Below are 27,757 nucleotides of genomic sequence, written 5' to 3'. Positions count from 1 at the left end.
ATTTTGTCGAGATGAAACCCATAACGATTTTTACTGTTCTTTATATTTCTTTATTTTTCTTTATTATTTTCTTTATATTTCTTTATTTTTCTTCATATATAATTTTATTTCTTATTTCTTGAGATATTACATTATGGTCAAGCTACAGCCACTGAAAGATGGAAAATATATTATTGTAATTGTTATATATTATAATAACACTATTATTATAATATTATAATAATTATATTATATATTATAATGTTGTAATAATCATACTATGTATTATAATGCTATAATAATTATATTATATATTATAATATTATAGTAGTTATATTATAGACTACAATATTATAGTAGTTATATTATATACTACAATATTATAATAATTATATTATATATTATAATATTATAATAATTATGTTATATATTACAATGTTGTAATAATCATATTATGTATTATAATGCTATAATAATTATATTATATATTATAATGCTATAATAATGATATTATATATTATAATGTTATAATAATTATATTATATATTATAATGCTATAATAATTATATTATATTATAATATTATAATAGTTATATTATATATTACAATATTATAATAATTGTATTGTATCTTACAATATTATAATAATTATATTATGTATTATAATGCTATAATAATTCTATTATATATTACAATATTATAATAATTATATTATATACTATAATATTATAATAATTATTCTTTAATAATAAATATCGCAAAAATAAATACTATAAACAATCGCAGTTCATTTAGAACAGCCGCACCGGTAAAAGTCCGTGAAAATCGCGTCGCATAATGCACGTGCATGTACACGTATATTGTTACACGAGAGAAGTAATCGTTGGCCAAGGTTATCCTCCCCGGGACGGATCAGTGTTCCCGGTGCATCGTTTTTTAATCTCACCGTGAGATACACGTTCCATAGGCTGTTCACGTGCCAGCATATCGAACGTCGCGAGATATCGGTCGAGATACGCACAGAAGAAGAACAGCATATTACAAATTGTCCCCGTGTATCTTGTGTGTGGCGTGAACAATTTATCGATGAACTCTTTTATCTCGAGCCAATCTTTCCTTTTTTCTTTTTTTTTCTTTTTTTCGTTTCGTTGTTCTTTCTCTTATCGAGAATTCTATTTTCTTCGTGTCTCGACGCGCGACGCGGAGGGAAAGCGACAGAGAAGATGATCGTGTCGGGCAAAGAAACAGACCGGAAGTTCAAAGGTCTGAATATGTATCGGGGGGGGAGAATGGTATCAAGGTGGGATTCAACGAATCCCCGAAGCGTTGGGGATTCGTTGAACGCAGAATTTCGAGTGCATTTTGTCGAGGATGCAATTCAATATTCGCACGGATTGATCAATATTCCCTGATTGATGCACAGCTTAGAAACGGAAATGGACAATTTGGGGAGAGGAGATACCATTATTTTCAATTTTATTTGAATTATTATTAGCTATATTTTGTAGTTTCTATTATTTTCAATTTTATTTTAATTATTATTAGCTATATAGCTATTAATAATAGCTATTAATTATTATAGTTATTTAATATATTAGCTATATTTATAGTTGTTATTATTTTCAATTTTATTTTAATTATTATTAGCTATATTTTATAGCTGTTATTATTAGCTATATAGCTATTAATAATAGCTATTAATTATTATAGCTATTTAATATATTAGCTATATTTATAGTTGTTATTATTTTCAATTTTATTTTAATTATTATTAGCTATATTTAAAAATGAATAAATAATATATGTATAATACAATATATATAAAACATATTTAAATAATATATAAAATATATATAAAATATAATATTAATTAAATTGTAATAAAAAAAGTTGTGGATCCGGTCATTTTGACCGGCACGGTAGGTTCGCTGTTAAGCCTTAGGATAAACACTTATGTGACAGATCTGTTTGCACGCCATGCGCCGGCATGTTGATTTGTTAGCTTCGATGCCGTCGTAAGATATCACTGTAGCATTATGGTTTTTCTTTATCGGCTATTCACTTATTTATTTTTGACAAGACACACTACTTATATTCCTCAGCGTGCGAACACTTTTGCGGGCAACTGTACAACACCCTTCTTTTTCTATACGTTCTTAATCCGGGGGTGCGAAAATTGGACATCGCGATCTTCTTCTTCTTCTTCTTCCTCTTCCTCTTCTAAGAAATTATTGCAATCGAAAAATTCCTAATCGCAACAGCTGTAAAGAATATATTATATAATAATATATAATATATATAATATTAATAAATATTAATAATAATAATATATAATATATATAATAAATATATGTATATATATATATATATTTTTTCTAAAACAAAACTTTATCTAAATTCTAATAAAATCGAACCAAACAAATTTTATACCGACGTGCGGTCACTTTTGCAGGCAACTGTACACCAGCTTTCTTCTTCCATACCTTCTTATAATCCGAGGGTGCAAAAATTTTCTTCCTCTTTTAAGAAATCATTGCAGTCGAAAAATTCCTAATCGCAGTAATTAATACCTAATATTAACAATAAAACAGTACAACATCATGGGGGGTTAATTATGCGTAAAAATATCCTAAAACAAAACTGTATCTAAATACCAATAAAATCGAATCGAACAAATTTTATCCCGGTATGCAAACACTTTTGCAGGCAACTGTACACCAGCTTTCTTCCTCCATACCTTCTTAATCCGGAAGCGCGGAAATAGGGACAGCACGGAAACTAATACACGCAGATCTCAAAAGCTGAAGGTCTAAGAGAGAGGCCTTTCCGCCGAGCCTTTTCGAAATCCTCGGGGCCCCCGATCGTAAACGGGGCCCGATCGAAGGCCAGGTGCTTCCCCCACTCCAGCCCCAATCGTAAAACACAAATTCGCCAGCACTTCGCACAAGCGAATACCTCCCCCACTTTGAACGAAGCACCGCAAGAGCGACAGAGACGTCGACGGAATCGTCTTCGCGGCCACCTTTTCCGTCGGCGACGGCTCGCCGTCAGTCTCAGTCAGTCCACCGTCGACGCAGCTTCGCCTCCGTCGGGCCCCGACGCGCGCTCCAGTCGTCCGAACAGTGAAATCCGCGCGACCCTTCCGCCTCGTTTCGAAGCGGAAAAACCGCCTGTGAAAACAGAGAGAACTCGTTGCAGTGGCGTCGACGGCAAATAATTTCTCGCTAGAGAAATTTTATTATATATATTATTATTATTTTAACTATATCGTGTCCGCGATAATTAACTTAATTAACTTAATTAACTTAATCTCGCACAGACGAGAACCGCGAGAGAGAGAACAGCGTCGCGAGTCGTGCGCGCGATAACTCGGTGGAATGCGGAAATCCAGTTGAATCTCTCGACAGACGAAGCTTTGTTCTCTATTATTCGATCGGAGACAGTGGTCCGTCCGCGGCGTTACGATCGCGTTCATCACGTGTGCGAGAAGCTCTCCATGGCAGAAGAACAACAAAGCAGCGAGGCCAGGTCATTTGGCGCGACAGACTGTCTGCGGGGAAACTGCTTCTTCGTTCGGCCGCGATCCGTCGATTCGATTCTGAAACGGTGATCGGATCAAGATCGCCGAGAGAGGAAATTTCGGTGTTCCATTGGTCGAGGCCAGTGCGGAAAGAGACCCGCGAATCGGCTGTGAAAAAAATTGACGGGATATTAATTACGGATATTAATTATTGATATTAATTATAATATAGAAATTTAGAGGATAAAACGATCGCCGATGCTTTGAACGCCGGGGAACGCTGAGAGAAGAGAGCTGGAAGACTGATTTTAGCAACGAAAAGAGAGAATAATAGAAAATAATAAGAATAATAGAAATAATAGAAATAATAGAAAATAATAAGAATAATAAAAATAATAGAAAATAATAAGAATAATAGAAATAATAGAAAATAATAAGAATAATAGAAATAATAGAAAATAATAAAAAATAATAAAATAAAGACTAATAGAATAATAGAAAGGAAATAATAGAAAATAGCGACTGTGACAACAAGGCTGAATTTAACCAGAAAGTTCCTAACAGTATTATAATTAACTAACGGACTCCAGAAGAGATTTTTGTAATTATACAAAATGGGGGTGAAGATCGGCACCGAGCACATGATGATCAAATGGACGGCGGAGGTTAAATTCAAGCGGATCAACATCTCCGCGACGACGAGGAATATCTTCGTTAAGATCGGAAGATGGTTCCGGTGTATTTGCATGAGGCTTCGGCACAGCGTTGAAGCACTCAAATGTAAGCTCTTCTGCGAATTAAACAATATCCCCAAAGCTTCGTCGACCACCGGTCGCTAACGCCCAGAAACGTTCACCGACTCGGCATATTTTTATTTCCATTTTAAATATACCTAACCAATTATTTTCATCATTTCCAGCTCCGCCAAGGTTACAAGCCCTGAAGAACCGCGACAATGGCGGCACCGGTTCCACGATCAGGTCCTACGCCCTTCAGCTCGCCGCGGACAAAACCACCACCTTCTCCCAGAACATCGACAACTTCATCCAGTGCACGAAGGAAGGCAAGGAAGCCAGCCCCCACGTGGTGATGAGGAACATGCGGCAGTTCATGTCCGGGATGAAGAACTACTTGGTGAAGCACGGCGAGAGGGAGTTCGAGAAGGAGGTGGAGAAAGAGAGGGTGAAGCTGAAGGCGAACGAATTCCTGAACCTGGACGCGATCCTGGAGGGGGTGATGATGGGCCTTGTGGTCAGACCGCTGCGCGAGCACGTCTACAGACTGTTCGTCGAGCATTACGCGACCACCGGGTCCCTGCAGACCCTAGCCGAGAACATACAGCACGCCCAGGGGAAACACGTACAGGATCTCGGCGTTCGAGTTAGTATTCCGTGACTAGTGTAATAATCGTTTAGCACTGTATTTTAGTACTATTATCGGTGACAGTTTTTGCGCGATGCTTCATCGACTGCACCCCAAAAGGGGGGCGTTTGTGTTGGGGTGAACTCGTGACGCGGGTTTCAGATATATTCTGGGGAATTGTTTGGACGATAGTTTGTTGATCCGGTAATTGAGATGCATCGCGTTACTGCGAGATTGTTTCTACGTAGAGGAGTTCGTGGTAGAAGATGATATCCTCCGGTTTTCTGTGATCACTGTCGTAGCTTAGGCTCCTTTGTCTTCCTCGGTAGTTCGTAGAAATTGATAATTTTTCTTTCTGGAACGGTTCGTGGATTCTGTATAATAGAGAGTCTGAGAATAAGCGATCGTGTCTGCATTGAACAATATTTTCAATTACAGCCAAAGATCATACCACCGTCAGACCCGAGTCTGGAGAAGATCCTCAAGTATATTGACAAGCTTCAGAAAGCGGACTCGCCCCTGGACAAATTGGAGAACCTGCTGGCGGCCATTTCTGCGATCTTCAATTCCGTAAGTAGCCCCGGAACGGTCCTGACTTTAGTTTCTTTTTAGTTTTTCCATTGTAGTTCGTATGTTGTTACCTCGTATGACCTTCATTCATAGGCCGTTGTACTCGTCTTGAAAGTCTCTATCCGATTGCGAATAAAAAATTAGATCATCGCATTTAGAAAAACAAGTTTGACCTTTATACGTCCTCTACGTTTGCACCTATAAAAAGATTATTGCCATAATATAACGTGCCCCTCGAAATCGAATAACTTTTATCCAACACTATTTTCTTTATTGTCAAAAACAAGCGAGTTATTCAATTATTATTGTTCTATTAGGAATATTATTAAGCTCTAAAAGGCGCTGATCGAAGCTAGCCATGAAAGAATCAGAGAGCAGACTGGACAATGTTTTCTTTATATAATAATATATAATTTTAACTACCAGGTGAAACATGCAAACTCTGGGAGGCATGTGACGCTGGGAGCAGACGACCTCCTACCTCTTCTCGTTTGGGTCCTGGTCCGCGGTAAAGTCGTGGACGCCGAGGTGGAAGCGGAGTACATGTGGGGCCTCCTTCATCCTTCGCTGCTCACCGGCGAAGGAGGATACTACCTGACGACGCTGTCCAGCGCAGTGCACGTGTTGAAGACGTTCAAGTCTAGCCAGGGAACCATGTCCACGTTGAATGTAAGCGTACGATGTGTTCTCTATTGTATCTCCATGCTCGTCTCCATTCTCAGCAGTCTTTGTTTAACCCTTTCGCTACTACGGGCCACTATAGTGGCCTTTCGTATGATGCCACTGAGGTACTACGGGCCACTATAGTGGCCTTTCATAAGATGCCATTGAGGTACTATGGGCCACTATAGTGGCCTTCCATAAGATGCATTATATTGCATAATGTTATTTCCTCTCATACTGTAAATTAAAGAGCGCATGCTAAGACGTTATAAATACCCTGGAATACCCTTTATTTATAAATACCCTTTGGAGAGAAATTTTTTCGTACGAAAACATTCAAGCAGCTTGGGTTCTCCGCTGACGATCGGCGTCGCGTAGCGTGCAGTGATGTCGCGGCGCTCCGTTCAGCGGAAGTACCGCGGTGGAGAACCCGCCCGTAGCGAAAGGGTTAAAGCGTTCTCTTGTTATGACAGATTAGAGCATCCAAATTACAGATAATTAGGCTTTTCTCGCTACGTTTATAAAATAGAGTCATAGAGCAGTTTGAAGCTTGATGCACCGAAGCGGTTGTTCACATTTCGTTGCTTTCTTCAGGGCTCTGGAACACCGGACTGTTCATCCGTACTACGAATCTTAGTGCCAGATGAACTACACGGTTCCCTGAACACTAGAACCCTGCCTGTGCGACCCAACATGAACACCAGGGAGATTTGTCGTATCCTCGCGCATAAAATAAGATGCACCAACCCCCAGGACTACGGGCTGTTCAAGTTGGTCCAAGGAGAAGGTAAATATTTGAATGACCCTTTTGCTCGCAAATGATTATTGGATAAGAAATATATCTAATATATTTATTAAATATATTAAACAATTAATAGCACAATATTCTCTTACAGAAACTCTGCTCGGTGACCACGAATGCCCCCAGGAGCTCTCTCACTGCCTCTTCGCGTACAAGCGGATCGACGCCAAGATCGCCTGGCCAAGAACCAGCTCTTAATGTGTCTAATAAGAAACCATTTTAGGGTAAAGAAAAGAAACCATGTCAGTTTTTGTTCCTGTACCATCTTCGAAATTTTTCTAACGCGATCCACGATTGCGGATGGCTTCGAGAACCTCTCTCTGTAGATAATTTGTTATACACGAGTTTTCGAAAAAGAAAACGAAAAAAAGAAAGAAAACAAGGGAAAAAAAAGTAACAATTTTTAGCGATCTTTTAAAATACAATCTCAAGCACAAATTCGTGTGATTCAATCTCATACATCGAACACTGCCAGTCGTAGACAACAATCGAACGAAAGAAACAAAAGAGGTAAATTCCCGAGGGCAACTTCAGTACTTAAAGATGGCCGAAGCATTATGCGAGAAGCAATTCGAACCCTGTATTCGGTATCGTTGCGATACGATAACGCGTATCCGGTGTCGCTGTTTATCATTATCTCTCTATTCGTGGTCGTTTTTCATTCCATCGCGTTTCCTCCATGTTTCCAACGGCTTGCGCCGGCGAAGACGCGGAACGTTTCTCTCATAAAAAAAAGAATGTCAATCCGGCTCAAGGGATCAATCATCGAGCCAAAATAGCGGAGCACAGTGTGTCGGCCCCATTAATTAACATATTCAGTCTGATTTCATTGACTCACGAGCACACATTTCCTTGACATAACCTAGAACGTCGTCGGCTCGGTTGAATGTCAATCCGGCTCAAGGGATCAATTATCGAGCCAAAATAGCGGAGCACAGTGTCGGCCCCATTAATTAACATATTCGGTCTGATTTCATTGACTCACGAGCACACATTTCCTTGACATAACCTAGAACGTCGTCGGCTCGGTCGAATGGAACTTGACTTCGGTTCCGTTTAGACGGCGATTAAAATCATTTCGAAAACCTTGTTCCCAGCGATCGGTGTAAGGAAAATCATCGTATATATTACTCAGTATTCAATGTTTCGTGGAACTCTGACGAAGAGGAACTCTGTCGATCCAGTTTGTGGTGAAGGCAGTTCGAGTCGAGGACGTCGCGGCTCCGCCGAATGCGAAGGGGCGGATTTTAATCGGAAGTATCGCGGATGTCCTTGAGGCCAGCTATGCGAGAGAACATGGTACATTTTCTACAGGATAGAAGCGACTGGAATGGAGTACCCGAACGTCTTCACGGTCTCTTAGGGAACACGATACTACACCGACGAATAGTCATTTCTTCACTTTTTCTTTTTCTCTACGTTTTCAATCAGTCCTAGATATTATATTATTTACTTAGTAGTAGTAGACAAATGATACGAACTTTCGATAAAATATTTTAAAGAGCGTGATTAGAAGAATTCCTTTGACAGAAATTAATTTTTCATAGGCAGAGAAAAACGTTCAGGCGGTCCCTTCCAGACAGCTCGGACCTAAGGGAAGCGTAATCGAGGTTAATAATTCGGTAGGAGACTCCTTGATACAAATTAAATTAGACTCGGAGCACGAAAGACTAGTTTTAGAACTCTATTTTAAGTACTTTGTACGAGACGTGGCGGGTTACTGAATTTAAGCAATCTGTACTTTTTAAGGCGGACGTCGCATATTTATTGGAAGTTGTACACATATTTTAATATTTGTCGGACATTTCCTTAACGCGCGTATCGCTTCATCTTACCCCCTCCCCTCCCCACCCGTTTCTGGGAGTTTGCCAGGCTGATTCGGTCCCCCCAATATTTTAAAGGCTGTGTAATATTGTCAGCGGAAGTGATTTAAAAAAATATGGCGAACAACAAATAGACTTTCGAATAAAATGAAAGGAGAAGCAATCGAAGAACAAAAGAGAGAGAGCGAGCTAGAGAGAGAGAGAGAAAGAGAGAGAGAGGAACGAAATATTTTCCTATTGAAAACTCATGAACGAAAATCAGCCTTGCATGTAATTGTCACGAAACGATGTTGTAACCCTCGATACATTACGTGTAATAATGATATTAGCGATCTATGAATGTACATTTTTTCTTCTTCATCGTACCTAATTTATTACGAAAGCGATTTTTAATACCTGTATATCGTAATTTACCACTCTCCCCCTCCCCCCCACCCCTACCAAACACCCTTCTATCCGCATTAAACGTGCTTTCAATCTTCCTCTTGATTACAATTTAACTGTAACGTTAAATGCTTCTAATATGCTAGTCAAGCCGATACAAATCAGGAGTTTGTAAAAGGAATTTTGTAAAAGTTTATTAAGCGTAACAGATCGTGATAGTTTTTATTTCTTGAGAAAAAAAGGTATATCATTGATTATCATTACTCTTTCACCATTATTATTATTATATTATTATTATTATTATTACTATTGTAACTTGTAACACTATGCTCAATAAAAATTTTTCTATAATTCGAAGTAGATGGGGCAAAATGGCATTCGTACAGAGAGAACTAAATCTTAAACTTAATCTTATGATATAGAATCGGAAAGAGAAGAAAAATAGATTGAAAACACAGAAATGTCTCCCTTACTGACGCTCAGATTGTCCACGAGAACGGACGATTTGCGGAGTAGAGACACGATTATTCGAGGCTTGTACAATTGTTGACAATTGATAACTGTAAAAACGAATTGCAAGGCTCGAACAATCGTATCTCCTCTCCCCAAATTGTCCACTGTTCTGGATAATTTTAAGCGTCAATTGGAGAGACATTACTGTACAGTTATGTCTCCCTTACTGACGCTCAGATTGTCCATGAAAACGGACAATTTGCGAAGTGGAGACACGATTATTCGAGGCTTGTACAATTGTTGACAATTGATAATTGTAAAAACGAATTGCAAGGCTCGAACAATCGTATCTCCTCTCCCCAAATTGTCCATTGTTCTGGATAATTTTAAGCGTCAATTGGAGAGACATTACCGTATATTGAAATAGAATCTGAAAATAGATTGCCAGTACGATAAACGCGTCTTGCCTGTTGCACCGTCACGTTTCTCTTTACTTTATTTACAAGAGCACGCATTCGTGCCACCTGGCGACCAATATGGCGACCAATATTCGCCGCTAATGAACAGACTGTCGATATATTTATAACGCCGTTTTTTAACGCCCGAAATAGCCGGCTAATCCGTTGGATTACGGTGCTGTTCCAATTTATCCAGCGCAAAGATCTGAAATTTTCATTTCCATGAAACACGTACGATGTCCACAGAAACGTGTTTAGAACAACAACAACACCCTCGGTCGGTACTGGAAGACTTCGTTAACTCGCCTCGAGCTTAAAATATTCACGGTCAACGTACGACACCGTTTTTTTTTAACAATAACATCTCGTTAGAAATTCAAATGTTCGTCGAAACGAATACACACGATTCAGGAATACGGATCACGGTGAACCCAATGAAGAACATTTTCTTTCCAAACTTCCGACGTTGTACAAAGTTTATTCGATACACATTATATCATTCCTATGGGTAATTACATGTGTGTGTGTATGTGTGAGAGGAAAATAGGATGTCCGAAATGAAAGCGAACGTATAAAGAAGAATATCGGACAGAAATTCGAAAGAATGGAAACACGATTCAACACGTGGGGGGGGGGGGCGAGAACTAACGTAAATATTTATACAGCGATGCGTAAGTTTAATAATATCCGAGAACGAGTACAAGATTAATTTAAAAAATGATCTGTCTTTTTTCTTTTTCTTTCTCATATAGCCTTCGGTTGATACAAACGTTCTTCCTCCCTGCGCGATAAAAGCGGACGTACAAGAAGGTTCACAACCGGAAATATATTTGCTCTTATACGACAGGTTCAGCGACAGGAAATATTTATTATACATCAAAACTTACACGTTATTTAAGTAATAGTAATCGCACCTGAGAGCTACAATACCTCAATGTTTTCTGGTTTCTATAGGAAAGCGACGGAGCTGCCCCTTCAACGGTTAAAAGTTGGACGCCGATGCTTATCCTGCGATGCTTATTCCTAAAACTTATCTCGACTACTTATCCTAAAAAAAAAGATGTGAAGCATCCAATAAATATAATGAACATTGAAGTCGGAACACAAGAAGAGAATGCACTCGATGCGCGAAGAAAACAATGCCAATTCGATTGCACGCCAATGTCCACCTTAAAAAAGCAGAACTCTCTGAACTGCTCGGTTAACTGTTAAATAATAATAACAACGAATGTTGAACCGGACGCGTCGCCGCGTCCCGCTAATAAATAAGGAACGATTCCCACTTGAAAGCGAAAATTAAGAAATTCCAATTCTAGGCCATCAAGCTCTCAGGCGCAGAATATGCATGAATTGATAAATGCATGATTGAGGGTGATGAGAGCGCACGTGAACGTAAGATAAAAGAAAAAAAAAACAAATAAACAAATATGTGTATGTACTGCGAAACGAAAAGGATGATGAAAGATGGTGATCAGAAGAAAAAAAAAATGTATGACCGAACAGTCGAGTTAGAATAGAATCATCAAGTCGTAACCGACGATGACTGTGGATGATGGTGCAATGATTTTCAGTGGCATTAGTAGAGGTAAGATTCATTGCAGTAACACGTGCACCAGCACTGATATTAGAATCTATAATCGTTCGAACTAGACTAGTCCAATGCGTGATGGAATAAAATGGTAAACTTCGTTCTTTGAACTCTTTCGCTGGAATTGATAATGGTTGAATGATAACCGAGCCTCTTAAAAGAAGATTTTTCCTCTTGTTAGTACCTCTAGCATAGAGACTACCTGCAACCATACCATTTTCCATTGCGTGATCATAGTTTATCTTTACTTAATATGAAAGTGAAGCAACTATAGTTTCAACGATGGAAAGATGGTCGATGATTGTGTTTTAATATAGCAGAGAGGCATTCTGTGAAGCATTATCTGTCACGGCGAAAGGATCAGTTTGTAATCGAACTGAAAGATATTCTGATTGGATGAGGACTCGACTACTTTTCATCGGACAACACTGGACTCGACGAATATTTGATATTCACAGCCGGTTGCAATGCTCCTTGTCTCTAACAGCAGGCGACGATGTAACGTGGATAATACAATTGTTAAAAAGAACGTTGGTTCTTCGCAGAAAAATTTCGCAATATAATTTAATTAAATGCGTCCCTAAAACCCTTCACGATTCAACACCGTGATCCCTATAATACATATATTATAATATCCGTCGTGTTTGCACCATTGTCAATTCAACGAATCGCGGGGCAAACATAAATTACATATTCCGATTACATAAATAATTCATTCGTTAATTTAACTAATTGGAGAATGATACGCTTGCGTAATTCTAATGTGCATGGTTGTGTAAAGAGTACATTTAATGTTTTTTAAGCGACATATAAACGTTCCCCCTAAACCGTTTTACACCTCATGCCCTCAAGAACTGTTCTCTTTCTCCGGTTTCGCGACACCCATCCGATCCCGATAAAATTAACAAAATCATTCAAATAAATACACGTTAACACGATTCTTCTACCGAGTCCACGATCAAGACACATCGAATACATTGACAGAGAGAAGTTACAGATTTTTTTCTTCTTCGTTTTAGCATATCGATCATGCTAAACGTTGTTTCGTTTCGGTTAGCGTCGATTCAGAAAACAAAAAGAAAGATTAGTAGCTCATGGAATGATTCCTGTCGCGTTAAATTGATCATAGCAAACGTGAGCAACGAAAAGATACGTATACCCAGTTGTTCGAACGGTTTTCAATCGCTCTGTCACACCTCCACAATGCAGAGGGGAACTGAATACATGGCGGTCGTTTAGGTCAGTAACTTCTATAGTTTCCATTCTTCTGTTAAATCTCCATTTTTTCTTTTTTTTCTTTTTTGCTATTCATGATCCTTTTGATTCAGACAGTACATTCAAAGCAGGAAAGACCAATTTACCTGGCAACCATTCTCGCTATTACCAAATTATATTGGTTGCTTAGCCACAAAGCCGCAATCGTTGCCCGGTTAAATTCAGCAACACGAAGAGAGTGACTCCGTTGCGGTGCGCCTGATTAAAAGCAGCTGGAATGTGCTGTATACGTTTAACGATCCAGAACAGATTAAACGGACATCAGACATAGTTTCCTTGCGTGTTAAACAATGCAGTGCCCTGTACATCATTTGAAACTCATCGATTCGCATATCCGCACACCTTGCGAGGAAAATAACACAACTCACGTAACACGACTTTTTCGTGTGATCACTTGTTAAAGATGTTCGCAGACACATTTCCCCCAACTTACATCATGGAAATCTTATTCAATTTTATCTTCATAATTTGGCCGACACGCGAGCATTTTATAGTCGCTCTATTCCGATTCATTGTTGCACTGTCCTACAAATACGTCTTATTATTAGTAGTTGTGTCCTGTCTCTCATTGTGAATAAGTGCGTATACTTGAATCTATCTGTTACGAGTAATATTCTTCTTGTTCATAAAGTTGATTAACAAGGTAACGTCCGATCATGTTCGATAAACAAGTATCTCGGTTCTCCTAGAAAACATACTAGTTTGAGTTGTGTAACCTTTCTCGTAGGCGCGCGGTACGTTTATTACATTGTATCCTTTATTGCGCGCGTACGAAGTACTTCCTTTCCTGAAACAGAAGGAGAAACGTTTCTAGAGATACCTCTTCGAGTAACATTGCGGATCTCGTGCTTTCAATTTCATTTCATTCAAATTTTATTTAGCTTCATTTCAGTAAATTTTACTTCCTGAACATGGCCCAGTGCAAAATGCAAAGTATCTGCAGTTCTGCGGTGTGTAGTTACGGTATCTGGAGATTATTTTTATGCGATCTCCCAGATTTTCTCTTCCTTCTAATTTAGTGAACTGATCTTATGAACTTCCATCGAAAGCATGAGATCCTTGGCAAATGCTGATCGATATTATAGAAGCTGAAAAAACATTACATAAATTTCATATGTATAACAAGCAAATATATGTGATCTATCAACAATACAATATATATTTATAATACAATCAATTACTGCTCGTATCACAAAGTGTGTTCGTATATATGTACAAATGACAATTGTTAAGTGTTCCATGCTCGGGAGCAGTAATTAATCTCTCTCACAAGATGATACGACTCTAACAACATGTTGTGTTACGGTTCAAATAAAGGCCTGCGTATAGATAATATCTAAAAAAACAAAAACGAATATGGGAAAAATAGTGTCAGTCGGACAATGAATGCGGTTTTGTGGTAATGACAACGAAAAAACGACTTCTCTGTGCATCGACACAAAAACATTGAAAAAATATATATATAGAATATAATCTACGTAGATCTACGGATACGCACCTGTTAGATAAATTACTTTTGTTCCGTTTCCGGTCCAGACGAAATCGTACTCCTTAAGGTGACATCCTTTTATCTAAGTCCCGGCCCGCAGAGTACTCAAATCAAAGCGAAACAAAACGAAAACACAGGATATCGAAAAAAAACGACTGGTAACAATGATGATGGTTAACAACACAAATGCGTGCGAGTAAAATTAATTATGCAAAACCGATTATGTATACACATTCTCGTTGGTTTGTCTCAAATGAAGGTACGTGTATCTTTCTACACATAAAATTGTCAACAATAAGATAACGATGATAGCAAAACTCAAGATACATGGAGAATGTAACGGTCACCCCCAACAACAACAACAACAACAATATGTGAATCAAATAACAAATAGGATACGTTGTCTCAGTTAGAAAATAATTTATTCATTCGCTCGTTAAAGTATCAAGGCACTACTTATATTAAATTATTCCAGTTTGTTACTGATTTGCAAGTTCAAACATTACAAACATTGTGTATTCATTAGCCTAACAACGTACTTGTTGTTGTTCTTTCGTTTTAAAAACGGAGACTCGAAAGTGTTATCTGTAATAAGTAGAACTGGGATACAAGGTGCCTCATATGTGGAAAAAGTACCCTTCGTATCTTTCTAAAATGTAATAATTACTTGTTATACAAATGAGACTCGTTTAAAATAATAATATTAATATTAATAGTAATAATAATATTAATAATAATAATAATAATAATAATATGCATAGCATAGACTGTATATCTTTTGCATCTAAATCAACTTTGTAACAATTAGTACAAAAAGAGAATTGTCTTTGATACAATTATTCAAATAAAAGGGACACGTGGTGAAGGAATAGTTTCAATTATAAACATTACATCCCTACGAATTGAATAATCCTATATAAAACAATCTATCTGGCTCGTAAAAGTACAAAGAAAAAGTTCATTTACATGCAAAAGATGAACGGACCACTGCAAATTCGAATAGTATAAATTGCACAAGATCTATCCATTCTTTACAAATATATAATAATACTCTGAAGGGGGGGGGGGGGGAAACAGTTAAAATATTGCAATAATTTGGAGACACCTCACATCGCAATAACATTACAAAAAAAAAATAGGACACAGTCAATGTAACCTTAAGCCAGATAAAATGTCTTTAAATCAATAATTTAAAGTAAAACGCATTATTACATAAAAGGGATAATGAATGCAAAAGTGGTAATATGAATTATTGGGAAAATCCGGGAAGTTCTATATGATCGTGTATGCGTGTTGTGTATGTATGGGTGTACGTGCACTCGTAGTAAAATCGGAATAAACTGTAAGAAAACATTTGTATGAAACATCTGGTCATAAAACAATAAATGCGTTTTCTTCGCTCGTTCACCTGCCGATCGTCACAGTACTATTAATTTTTCTGCACATCAATTATAAACGGCCACCTTTGCGAATCTATACTGAACTATATAGTTAAGCAAAGCTGCTGCTAAGGATCGACTGACTACTCATAGTTACTTTGTGTGCGTAGCTTCGCGGTATTTTTGGCTTCAGAAAAAAAAAAGAGAACGGCTCGATTCTCACACTGTCTACCGTTACTGTCACTCTTCTCATCGGCCAAAAGAGTACCGCGTGAAACAGTAAACTGTACATTCTGTTATCAAAATAATGTTTTCTGGAAGCATCGTTTAGCCTAATCGCTTTCTATATACGGGGTACGTGTAATACAAGCGTAAGAAATTTCAACGATTCCATTATTGTCGTTATGCATAAATAGTGCAGAGCACGAAGAACAAAAATTTTCACTGAAAAGCACCTCCTTCGAGTTAAATATCCTCGACGTTTCGTCTAATTAAAAAGAGAAAACAAAAGAAACTAATCGAAAGCGTTATTATCACAGCTTATGAATGGAAGTGTTTTGTAAAAAAGGCTTCGGTATTCTCTAATACCGAACTATATTCTCGTAGTGATCGGAAAAAGCAAAAATAGCAAGGAACGTTATACGAAACACTTGTAAATGTAAAAAGAGAATGTGCAGTTACGATGTGCTTTTACCGGGGGGATACCTGGCTGCGGGAAACAGTATCGAATACCCAGAATTGCCAAAAAGGCCATTTCCTACAATTCAACTACGCATTTATGCCTCCCAGTGATACGCGCAGTCACTAGGGTCGTGTCCATAGCAGTTTTCAATCCAGGAATAGTTCTCATGAAAAGACAATCATAGACAGGCACCGTTCCGATAAATCCTCGTTAATTAATATTCGTCAACGATTAAGTATCACCTCACTCTCTTTCTCTCTCTCTCTCACTCTCTCTCTCTCCTTGGGAGTACAGACCTTGGGTGATACACCGACAAATTTGTTTGAGTGATCAGGCATAATTGAACGACAGTAGCAATACTACAGACGAAAAATAATCCTACGTGGAAGAGTGAATGCCGAAAGCCTGAAAAATCTTGTTTTTAAAACCGGGTTTGTTAGAATTAGCGTCGTTGTGGCCAGACTGTCCTTCGTGTAGCGCCCTTTGTGCCAGCGAGCTCTGTGATTGTGTGTTGTATCACCAATTCGTCAGAACGGGCCGGATAACGAAAAAAGAACAAAAAGAAAGAAGAAAAGGATAGTAGACGACTAATCGTGTGCTACGACATGCAGTGCAACTAATATGTATATCTCTTAATGTCTAACACAACGTACCTCATCGTGTTGTTCGTATTCGCTATTCGCTAAACTGGACCGTGAACCACGTCTTGTCGATCCCTTTCCCTCTCCTAGAATTTGCGCGACCTTCCCCTGCTTCACGAACTCCAATGTCTGCTTCAAAAAGAGACACGCAACTTGAACGACAGGTACATACACTAAACTCTTACTTCGATCTAATTCAACGGTAAACGAATCGTTCGCAATGTGAATAGAAAACGTGAAAAAAAGAAAAAAAGGTTTCAGGTCGATCGCTTTATAAATATTTCTTTTACCGTGCTACTTTTAACAAAACTTTCACCCACAGAGGAAAGGTATCTGGACGAATATTAGTACAGCAATTCCACTAACCTCCTTCCCTGACCTCAGAGCACAATCGTCCAGAGTATCCGCCGCCTCGTACTTCCCTTGTCTTCGATAAAGCGCGCTGAGATTTTTCAAAGTCGTCGTGACCGTAGGCGAGTCTACCTTCGCTTGTTTGTGCCAACCCCCGTACTCTCCATAAGGAGTATTTTCTTTATTCTTTTGTTTGTTCTCCTCTCTTTCCTCCGCGACCTGAATGCAAGAGTCACCGAATCCATGACAAATGCTTTTGCGAGTCCTACCCTACGTAAATAAGATTTATGGAACTTACATTACCTGCCAAATTGGTTTATTATCACTAGCAATAGCACCAAATTCTTTCTCGTGCGCTCTGGTCAACACTTGTTTGTACAGAACCTCGGCTTCTTTGTATCTCCCCTGTTTCAAGAAGCAGGACGCCAAGTTGTTTTTCGTTTTCGCGACATTAGGATCGTCTGGACCAAGTTTCATCTCGTAGATTTCGAGAGCCCGTTGGTAATACCGTTGAACTTCCTCGTATTTAGCCTGATTCTGACAGAGTAATGCGAGATTATTTAATTGTTTCGCAACGTCTGGATGGTCACGTCCGAGAACCACTTCTCTGATCGCAAGAGCACGCTTGCACAGTGGCTCTGCTTCTTTGTATTTGCCTCGTTTTCCATATAAAACAGCTAGATTGTTCAAAGTAGCAGCCACTGCAGGATGGTTATCGCCTAGTGTCTTTTCTCGAATAGACAAAGCATCGTTCAACAAATTTGCCGCTTCTTTAAATTTATTTTGGTCTCTGTACACTAAAGCAAGAATATTTAACATTGTGGCCACATCGGGATGGTCATGGCCAGAAGTTTTCTCCAAATCCTCCAGCGCTTGCTTGCAAAGAGGCACTGCCACTTCGTAACGACCTTGGGCTGCATATTGAATTACCAAATTGTGCAGTGTACGTAAGCGCGCAGGTATTTCATATCCAGCGTTCACTTGTTGTGCAAATTGCGATGGCGGTGTTGGTGATATTACTATAATTAAAATAATGAGCTTTGCAAAAGATGGTCCTTATTGCGACGACTTAAGTCTGCGTGAAAATAAAGTTTTATTTTAGCGTACTATAATAAAGTAGAGTAGTCTCTGAAATATATATTTAAAGACAGGAGATTTTAAGAGGAATGCAGTGAAATTTGAAAGTAACTTTCACACAGACTTAATGGAAATACGAGCAATCGACGATAGAAATAAAAAGTGAACATACACTTACTATTTCGGTCATCCACATCATCATCTGGAAACAGATCAACCACAGGATCTTTACCTAACTTTAGTCTATCTTTAGAAGTCTCATCGTCAGCAGGAGGATCGGGATCGTATTGTCTCATACTGTGCATGAACTCTAAATGTTTGTTAGCTTCCTCCAATGCGACTAACTAGAAAATAATCATCGGTACCGTAAGCGTAGTTCAAATATTTTGAACTTAATACAAATTGAACGTAACGTGACTACTTACCGCTTGTTGACTAGCTTGCAGTTTTTGCTGTGTTCCAGCCAATTCATCCCTCAACCATGCATTTTCCTGACACAGCCTCTTGACCTGCGTCCTAAGCTTCTGTTTCTCAGCTTCGACCTTCTGCAAATGGTTAGCGAGAGCCGTCATGACCTCAGCCTCTCCAAGACCCAACTCTATCATCTCGATGTTTTTAGATAACAAGCTGGACTTGTCTCTTGCAGCCGGTGCATCTTGCGATTGTAGGCCCTGCAGAAGTCCCTCGTGTTCCACACGAAGGGCTTCCAACCCCTGGGCCACCGTTCTGGCACCAGCCACAATTTCGTCCTGACTCATGGCCGTCATTCTTCCAATGATTTCTATTTTTTTGCTGCGAATACAAAAATCCAAATAAATAAATCAGATATAAATATCGTTCGAATTTAATGTTTAAAATCTTTATTATTGTTTTAAATAAATATTGTCGACCTGTGACGTGAATAAAATTTTTCGCAATATGAAAACTGCATTAACGTATATAATATATATATATATATATATCTCGCGAAGTATCGAGGCTTCGGGAAGAAAGCACAAAAGGAAAGGTAAATGGTAGGCGATATTTAGAACGACTTGTTACACGCGGCAATAATTAACTGCAATCAAAAATAGGCATCGCGAAGTATTTCAGTCGAAGCAAGCAGAACGTAACCGAACATCGGTTGCGCGGAGAGAACAACGTTTTTCGATTAAAGCCTATTTCATTTTCCACCAACGTACGATTCTTCTGATACGATACATTTTCGCGATCGCACGAGACATTCGTAACACGTAGTTCAGGGAAATTTTAACAGAATTATTTCCAATTGAGACTTACCCCATGTTAGGGCCGCGTTAAACTCGCAGAAATCAATGGTTTAATGCGTACAGGCATGCGCAACTCGGGATGCTTCTTTAGCGTGACACGGGAAGCGAAGTTAATTTTTCAAGAACAAAATTCGACGAACGTTGCTTTTACTACAACGAATAAATTACTCGGACGTTTTTATAAGCGATAATACAAAAGCAACGGGAAAAGATTAGAGCAACGGCACTTAATTCGATGGGAAACCTGGTCCATGCCAGATCCCGAGTTAAACCCAGCAAAATCAATGGCTCGATACTTCGGCGCATGCGCGCCACGGACGTGTTCCTTTTATGCGACAGAATGTATATAGATATAACAGACGATAGAATTTCGAACGTAGAGAGAAAGATGAATATTTCATTGAATTGATAATCATTTTTTGGAAGTCTAATTCACAGCACCGCGAGAAAGAACGTCTAATCCGATTGAACGAGGTTAGGAATTCAGAACTTCGTGTGTCCCTAAACCTTGACCTCGTACAATCGTCCTTGATCTCGCTGAAATGCTACGACCCAACATGAATGTGACACGTACGAGACCTTCCTTTCAACTTTAAAGGAAATGGAATCTAGAAATAACCGAATGCACGTATTACGGATCGATTTTTTTTTCTTGCAATGTAAATAACGGCAAAGCGGTTGAAGTAAATGTTCGAAAGTTCTCTACCGAAGCATCGATTTCTCACGGAACCTGCGTTCACGGTGAACTAGCAGAGAAAGTATTTTCCAGCTGATGGGAGCGGTGAACGACGACGTGCAACGTGAAATGTTCATGCCAGTTTATTCGCGTCGAACTATAACAGTAATATCGAGCAATTTGTTCGAATCGTCTCGCATGCATGCGCCTATGCATTAATTCCTATTATCATGTATATCGCCATGAATGATAATTCTGTTAGGACAAAATGGATAGGCGACGACGTAGTCGTGTATAAGGCTTCTTAATGAAAATATGCGCGTGGGCAATTAAGAGTTTCCATCTACATTTACGTAAACGCGCGGTGTAAAGGGAAAAAAACAAAGAAATGGAAATCGATCAGGAATGTGTGTCTGTGTGTGTGTGTGTCTCTGTTGTGTGTGGGTACTTTGTGAGTAAAGATTTGTAAGTAGGGGGGTGAACTACTCACATTCTATAAGCGTTCAGCGTTTTGGACATATCTGTTCTACCCATCGGTAAAGTTGGGCTCTGTTGGACCTACCTAATGCCGTACAAGCAAAAAAAGTTTTCGAACTTTCTACTATATCGATCTGTCTGCCGTTTCACGGTAGACAGTCGTCGCGGGACGTATTGTCACTTTCAGTCGAACGATTCTGTTGTCGTAAAAAATTCATCTATTCCTCTCTGTGGCTTGAAAAGTAGAAAAATATAATTCGATCTATATGTACATTATACACACTACGATAGCCCGGGATGTTAAGATTTAAAGGGGGGCACTTCGCGGAATCGCGTTTAATTCTTTACTGAGGGGGTTACGTTTGGCTTCGCACCCTCCTCGTGAAACGGGGGTGGCCATTCGAGTGGGGATGGGGATCGCGCATGCGTCTCCTAGCAATTCCACGAGACCTGTTACTATGTATATCGCATACGAAATATATACATGCATGCATACGGGAAACACGCAAACGAACGTCCAGACGAATTTTTTTTCCGGTGGAACGTGCGATGCGTTTCCGCGTAAGAAAACGTCACGCAGTGTCCGTCGCCGCAACGATATGCAGACATAGGCGTCAGTCGGTCACTGGGGGATAACTCGAGGGTGCGTAAGGGTGCGATGAATGAAGCTCGTAGAAAGGTGACGCGTGGATGACACTTGACGCATCACGGACCGGGGGTGGAAATCGTTGTTCGCCTTCTATAATCACCCCCTTTCGGGACTAAAAAAGAAAATGCGTGCGAGAGAGTACGTTGCAGGGTCATTGATGACCCACCTTGAAATTCTCGTAATATACGCTTTGCATCTGATCGCTTTGTTGTGATCTGAATTTTATTTTATTGCATATATATATATATAAAAAATTTATATAAAAAATTTATATAAAAAATTTATATAAAAAATTTATATAAAATAAATATATATATATATAGTTCTAATATAGTTCTATATATAATATAGACTCACGACAACATTTTGGAGCCGTTTGATTTAATAATCAGAATAATACTAGGACAATTTTTTGCTGCGAGAAAATAATGATAGAATATCTGGTTGTAGTTTAGGAGGGGAGCGGGGACCACCGTCGTTTAATGTTAAGTAACACTTGTGTACATACGCTGTTTCCAATGCGTAGCATTCGAAGTTTCTCATTAACATCTTGGAGACAACTAAATTTCAGAAATTAAAATTTGACGCTTATCCCTTTTAGAATTTTTTTCTAACGTGCTCATAACGCGACGTACAGTGGCCCACAAAAATATTCTTGCACCTTTTAAAATGCAATAATTTTCTTAAAATTGAACTAAATGACCTGAATTTGTTTTTAGTCGATAGTAGGACTGTTCCATTAAACAATGATTAAAATGCTTGTCTTTAATTTTGCTGTTACTTGGAACGACGAAAAAGATCAAAACAGCAAAATTAAAAAAACAAGCACTTTAGTCATTGTGTCTGGTAAACCATTCCCCAGATCATCTAAACAAAATTCAAGTCATTTAGATCAGTTTTAAAAACGTTACTGCGTTCTAAAAGATATACGAACACTTTTTATACGCGTGAAATAAGTCGCTCGTAATTGTTTGTATACCCGAAGAATTTGCAGCTTTTAGCAGGTTAATTTTTCAAGCGGGAAAAAGGGCGATCGCCATCTAACGGCAGATATTGCAAGCATAGAATAACTTCGTTCCGACTCGATAAAGAAGAAACGTATTTAAAAACTACCGATTTCCTTTTCTCGCTTTTGTTTCGACTTTCTATCGAAAAAGTTGGCAATAATATATAATACTATATAATAATTCTATAATAATAATACTATAATAATTCTAGTAATAATAATAATATATATACAATAGAAAGTTGGCAATAATATAAAATGGCAATATTATAATATTGCCATTTTATATTATTGCCAACTTTCTATTGTATATATATTATTATTATTATTATTATTATAGTATTATTATTAGAATATTATAGTATTCTATTATATATATAAATATGTGGACTTATGACGTTGAAGTTTTGCTCACATTAACGTGAACTCTAAAGAACTCCGTCTAAAGAAGATACAGTCGCAGTCAACGATAACACGAATTTGACGCAGCACTTATTTTCCAACTAATTAATTTCGTTCGATTTCGCGAGAACATTTCGGCGCAACAAAAGAACCAGCATAGGCCTGCTTTCGCAATCGTTCGGCTTTAAGAGGAATAGAGTCCGGTAGCCGATGACTCATAGCATGACGACAGAACATTGGACGTACTGTACCATGTGCACTCGCTCGTAAAGAAGCGCACTATATGCAACGATGTGTGCACCGTGCGATGCATATTGCATTCTCAAATTTCGAACTTGCAACTACAAAATATTCTTATTTCTATTTTCTCTTTACTTTATTCGAATAAAATATTAGTATTCTATATTATTAATATAACAGAATTATATTAATATTATATTAATATAATAATTAATATAATAATTAATATTATTAATATAATAGAATTATTATTACGAATTCGTTCAATTTTTGGAATAATTATCAATTCTGGCGACATCGTAAACGGACATATATACATATATAATATTATAGCGACACATAAATGGGGAATCCAATGTCGCTAATCTCGCTAACCTTGTTAAGGCTTACAAATCGTGCATCATACGATCCAAGCATTTTGTGGAAGCGCAGCCAGAACCGAATACCGGGCAACAAACAGTCCGTGAATGAAATTTCCGTATCGGATTTTCGAAAAATAGAAAGGGGTCAACGACAGACCCAGAGGCACAGGTGCAACGAATTTTTAGGCGTGAATAGAGCGCGACAACGTGATACAATTGACTGCCCATGTTTGCAAGATGTAACGGCCGAGATCGCTGATTAGAATTCGTAACGTATGACGATCGCGAACCGTGAGTAACGGTTTGTTTCAGACGGTGCGCCGAGTGTCCATGAATCAAAAAATTCGAAGATACCCGCCCAAAAGACGAACGATTCAATTTTGTTTGATCGTACACAAAAATATGAAGTAGCTTGCCCACCATATTGATAACTAATTCCGTCGAGCGTCTATTATGCCGACTATCGTTCTCGGCTTATCTAAAAATCCGCAATTAATTCGCGCTTATCTATAAAGCTCCGTTTATGCAATAATATAAAGACATAACAGAGAAAAGCTTGACACACACAGCGGTGAGAACGGTGTTCACGCTCGAGTATTCGTTTCCACCTCGGGAATTAGTGAAAATCCGCGTTCCTTTCTAAACGCGCCGAAACAGGGATAATTATCACGACAATCGTCGACATGCCCCGGTGATTTTCTGTTATGGTTCCACCGAATCTTACAGAAATATATTTTCAAATCATTTCTATCCGGTTGTAATCGACGGTCGAAACAATATTCTCCGACAAATGACGTCTCTTTCTTGCACGCGTTAAAAAAAAGAACAAAAAAATACATAAATCAAAAACAAAGAAAAAACAATAATTAAAAAAAATAATATATATAATAAGTAATAATTAAAAAAAAATCTGACTCACTCTTCAGTACGGTCCATGCAGGGTAACTTCCTTCTTCAGTGTATCATCCCACTTCCTTTTGAACGACAAAACCGTCGCGGCACTACGAAAGAGGCGACTCTCCGAGGATATTTTCTTCAAATAAACGAGAAAATTGTAGGTTTTGTAGAATGTTCTTTAATATAGGTTCGGCAACGATGTGCGACGTCACTGTCACCGATAACGTTGGCAAAAAGGAAATTTCACTCACCGACCCACGAGATTACCGTGAAACTATTTCTCCACAACGTTTACGAACAATCGGTTGGTTCGTTCTTGGAAAAATTACTAGCTAATACGGACGCTGCGAAACGACCGAGGAAACATGCATTTTATTCCCGGACGTTTGATGACAGACTAAAGATGGCGAGAACCGTGATTACTCTTAGAACAGGCACGACAACCACATATTTCGTTATTACGGACTCGCGTGAAACGAACACTACGCGTTCCTGTTCGTTCCCGTTGCGATGTAGATTTTTCCATAAAATCACGTGCAGGAAGAAAATATGCTGCAACTCGAGGAGAAAATCCAGGCGAGATCTTCGGAACACAAGGATCACCGTCGGGCGATCATAAAAACGCGACTGCAGCGACGCCGCGATCGTAGCGACAGTTACCAGAACTTATCGAGTTCTCGTGGTGATTTCTATGAAACGAATTTGGACAAAAAAAAATAGTTGATCTCGCGTGACCCGAGTGAACTTAGCTGCGATGATTTTTCTGCAGTACTGCCAATGTAAATACGAGCGAAATTTCGAATGTGAAATGCTTAGAGCATGTAAGTGGAATGTATAATTTATTTCAGTATAATTTTATTAAATGTAAATTATATTAAAGAGCTGTAGATAACATTGAAAAGCGATTAAGGAGTTCCCAGAATGCTATGCATTATCAATTCGGTCCTCAGCAGATGGAAAGAAAAATAAAATGTAAAAGCAAGCGAAGAATTACATGTATATGTGTTTAATAATTATGCAAAATTTGCAATAATGTACTTGTGATATAGTTTTTTATTTTAATAATATAATTAATAGAAATGCAGGAATATAGTTGCTATAATTTAATATAATATATATAATTAATATAATTTGCTATAATAGTTTGCACTATTATAGCAAACTATGTTCCTGCAACATTATATTTTATATATACATTGTTTTATTCGTTGAAATATTAAATAGCGTCGTACGACTCTGTCGTAGAAATTAAGTATACAATGAATAAATTATAAATTGATAAGATATTGATAATGTCGAACATGGCACTGTTTTTATGCATAAGTTGATACATATAGTTACATGTAGGGAGAAAACTGAAGTGACGATATTATATTACATATATATTATATATTATTAATTATAATATAATTATATATTATTATTATAATATAATTATATATTATTAATTAAAATATAATTATATATTATTATTATAATATAATATAATATATATATTATAAAATGAAAGGATAACAGTGTAAAAGGAGCCTAAGGCTCCTGGCACTTTAAATGAAGCAAACCTGAACCTGAACCTGGCACGATAGCGGACTCTATCTAAATGGAACGGTCAGCTGGTGAACTATATTTGACTGCGACAGAGAAAAGTGTACGCCTGAGGTGGCAAAATTCTCAGCGTTGCCAGCTTTTAAAATACACTGTTGCCACGTTATATCCCTACGAAAACTATCGATGCATGCGCGATTTTTTTCCTGCTTGTCGGCACAGCCTTGGATTCCATACGGATCCTAAGTACATAATGCAGTGACGGACTTTAAGTAACAACATTTGTTACTTGTTGAATTGTCCAAAAATTCATTTTTAATTATACACATTAAGTTGTTAAAAATTTTGAAACTTTTAATTCGCGTATTTTTCATACATATGTACACACTGACCAACTATTTAAATAATAATTAATATGTTATATAAATAATAATTAAATATGTTAGTTCAAGGGATCTATGGAACATAGGTATGATTTTGAATATTTATAGTTGATAAATAATGTTAACAAATTTCCTCACAATTTTAATAAAGAAAAGTGCTATTTCTTGGTGTGAAAATATTAAGAAAGGCATTCACTGTTAATGCCGACATCGTAATTGTTAATGTGACCCCGTATATGTACATACTGATATTCGTACACATATATATACATAACGAAAACTACGCAAATTAAAATGTATCGTTAAAAGCCGTAAATAAAGTTGTTCGGTGACCTTCGTACGAAACATAAGAATGCTCACATAGTCTATTTTATCTGATACGGTGTGCTTATGGTCGACGTCGTTTCGTATCTCTATTTTGCACGATTCTATGATTTGTTTGCGATATATAATTAATATAATAATATAATATATATATAAAATTATAAATACAATTATATAATATTATATTATATATATTAATTTATGTTATATTATATTATTTATATTATTATATATTAATTATATATATAATTATATAATATAATATATATATATATAATATAATAATATATATTTATTTGTTGTAACTTGTACGTCCGAATCCACATTATGGGAGTGGCTGCAGTGTCTGCTCCTATACCTCGTCTGTAATTAAAAATTAAGATCGGACAGATTCAACATTACCGACTGTTGATCGCGAAGACGTTACGTATTCCAATGTCTCCTTAGTTCGCATACGTTGCCGTCATGTTCGTGTTACTGCTTGGCATGTACTTGTGTTACATTTAGTCGTGCTTTGTGCTTCACACTGCTGAAAAGTGTTGGGAACGAGACAGGAATCATTTTCCTTCCATTCGAGATGTCTTGAGAGGTTGATCCAAGATCATCGTACGTAAATTTGTCTGCAGCAAAAACACGGATTAGTGTTCATTAAAAAAAAAAAACGAGTCACACGTTCTCTATCGAAGAACCACACGTACCTTCGCGTTTGATTCCGGTTCGGCAGCCGTGTTGCCGTTAGACAAATACATAGTGGATTGGGTGGGGGTAGTTCATCGGTCAGAAAAAACGTTGCAGTTCGAACGTATTATTATTCTAACACGCGAAGAGCGTATTCTTCGTTCAAAATACAAATAAATAAATAATCGTTCAAACAAATAAATAAAGAAATGAGAAGTAGCTAGGAAAGCTGAATTAAACAAATTTTCCAACTCGGAAGATCGATGCTGCAAATTTTATAATATCAAATTTGTATTCTTGCTGACACATTTTTACTTAATTTTTTTACTTAATATACCAAGCTTTGTTAAATAT

General features: G+C 37.7%; 2 protein-coding genes and 1 long non-coding RNA gene across 28 annotated transcripts in view; 1 reads left to right on the top strand and 2 right to left on the bottom strand.

Moving 5' to 3' along the window:
* spri (Src homology 2 domain-containing protein sprint) overlaps window positions 1-9,460 on the top strand; it is a 185,703-nt gene extending 176,243 nt beyond the window's left edge. For 9 of the 11 annotated variants that reach the window (XM_076526885.1, XM_033472023.2, XM_076526884.1 and 6 more), the window contains 5 exons: window positions 4,419-4,879; window positions 5,300-5,431; window positions 5,858-6,100; window positions 6,689-6,881; window positions 6,991-9,460. In XM_076526885.1, the coding sequence (XP_076383000.1) occupies window positions 4,419-4,879; window positions 5,300-5,431; window positions 5,858-6,100; window positions 6,689-6,881; window positions 6,991-7,094 (1,133 nt within the window). In that variant the 3' untranslated portion in view covers window positions 7,095-9,460. Of the gene's footprint in view, window positions 1-3,298; window positions 3,921-4,418; window positions 4,880-5,299; window positions 5,432-5,857; window positions 6,162-6,540; window positions 6,588-6,688; window positions 6,882-6,990 lie in introns of those variants that run through there. The other 2 variants (XM_076526886.1, XM_076526887.1) reach the window with 2 other exon arrangements.
* Window positions 1,785-3,456, bottom strand: LOC143260665 (uncharacterized). The gene is made up of 2 exons (XR_013034950.1): window positions 2,414-3,456; window positions 1,785-2,240 (listed from the first exon to the last, which is right to left on the bottom strand). It is a non-coding gene; the product is annotated as an uncharacterized LOC143260665 (long non-coding RNA).
* Window positions 9,461-10,472: 1,012 nt separating the features above from the next.
* Klc (kinesin light chain) lies at window positions 10,473-25,105 on the bottom strand. Of its 16 annotated transcripts, XM_076526890.1 has the most exons (10): window positions 20,931-21,254; window positions 18,922-19,288; window positions 18,669-18,840; window positions 17,723-18,438; window positions 17,435-17,638; window positions 17,081-17,200; window positions 14,376-16,925; window positions 13,625-13,664; window positions 13,483-13,562; window positions 10,473-13,402 (listed from the first exon to the last, which is right to left on the bottom strand). In XM_076526890.1, exons 1-7 carry the CDS (start codon window positions 20,972-20,974, stop codon window positions 16,806-16,808), a joined length of 1,743 nt encoding a protein of 580 aa, XP_076383005.1. In that variant the 5' UTR covers window positions 20,975-21,254; the 3' UTR covers window positions 10,473-13,402; window positions 13,483-13,562; window positions 13,625-13,664; window positions 14,376-16,805. The 16 variants fall into 16 exon arrangements, with proteins under 16 accessions (XP_076383005.1, XP_033327921.1, XP_076383004.1 ...); XM_033472030.2 differs by lacking the exon at window positions 20,931-21,254 and adding exons at window positions 24,496-24,609; window positions 24,725-25,105 and having other exon boundaries at window positions 10,473-13,664; XM_076526889.1 differs by having other exon boundaries at window positions 13,483-13,664.
* Window positions 25,106-27,757: the final 2,652 nt, after the last annotated feature.

The sequence above is a fragment of the Megalopta genalis genome, chromosome 16, assembly GCF_051020955.1.
Source record: "Megalopta genalis isolate 19385.01 chromosome 16, iyMegGena1_principal, whole genome shotgun sequence".
Taxonomy (NCBI): Eukaryota; Metazoa; Arthropoda; class Insecta; order Hymenoptera; family Halictidae; genus Megalopta; species Megalopta genalis.
This window is presented reverse-complemented; position numbering and strand designations above follow the sequence as displayed.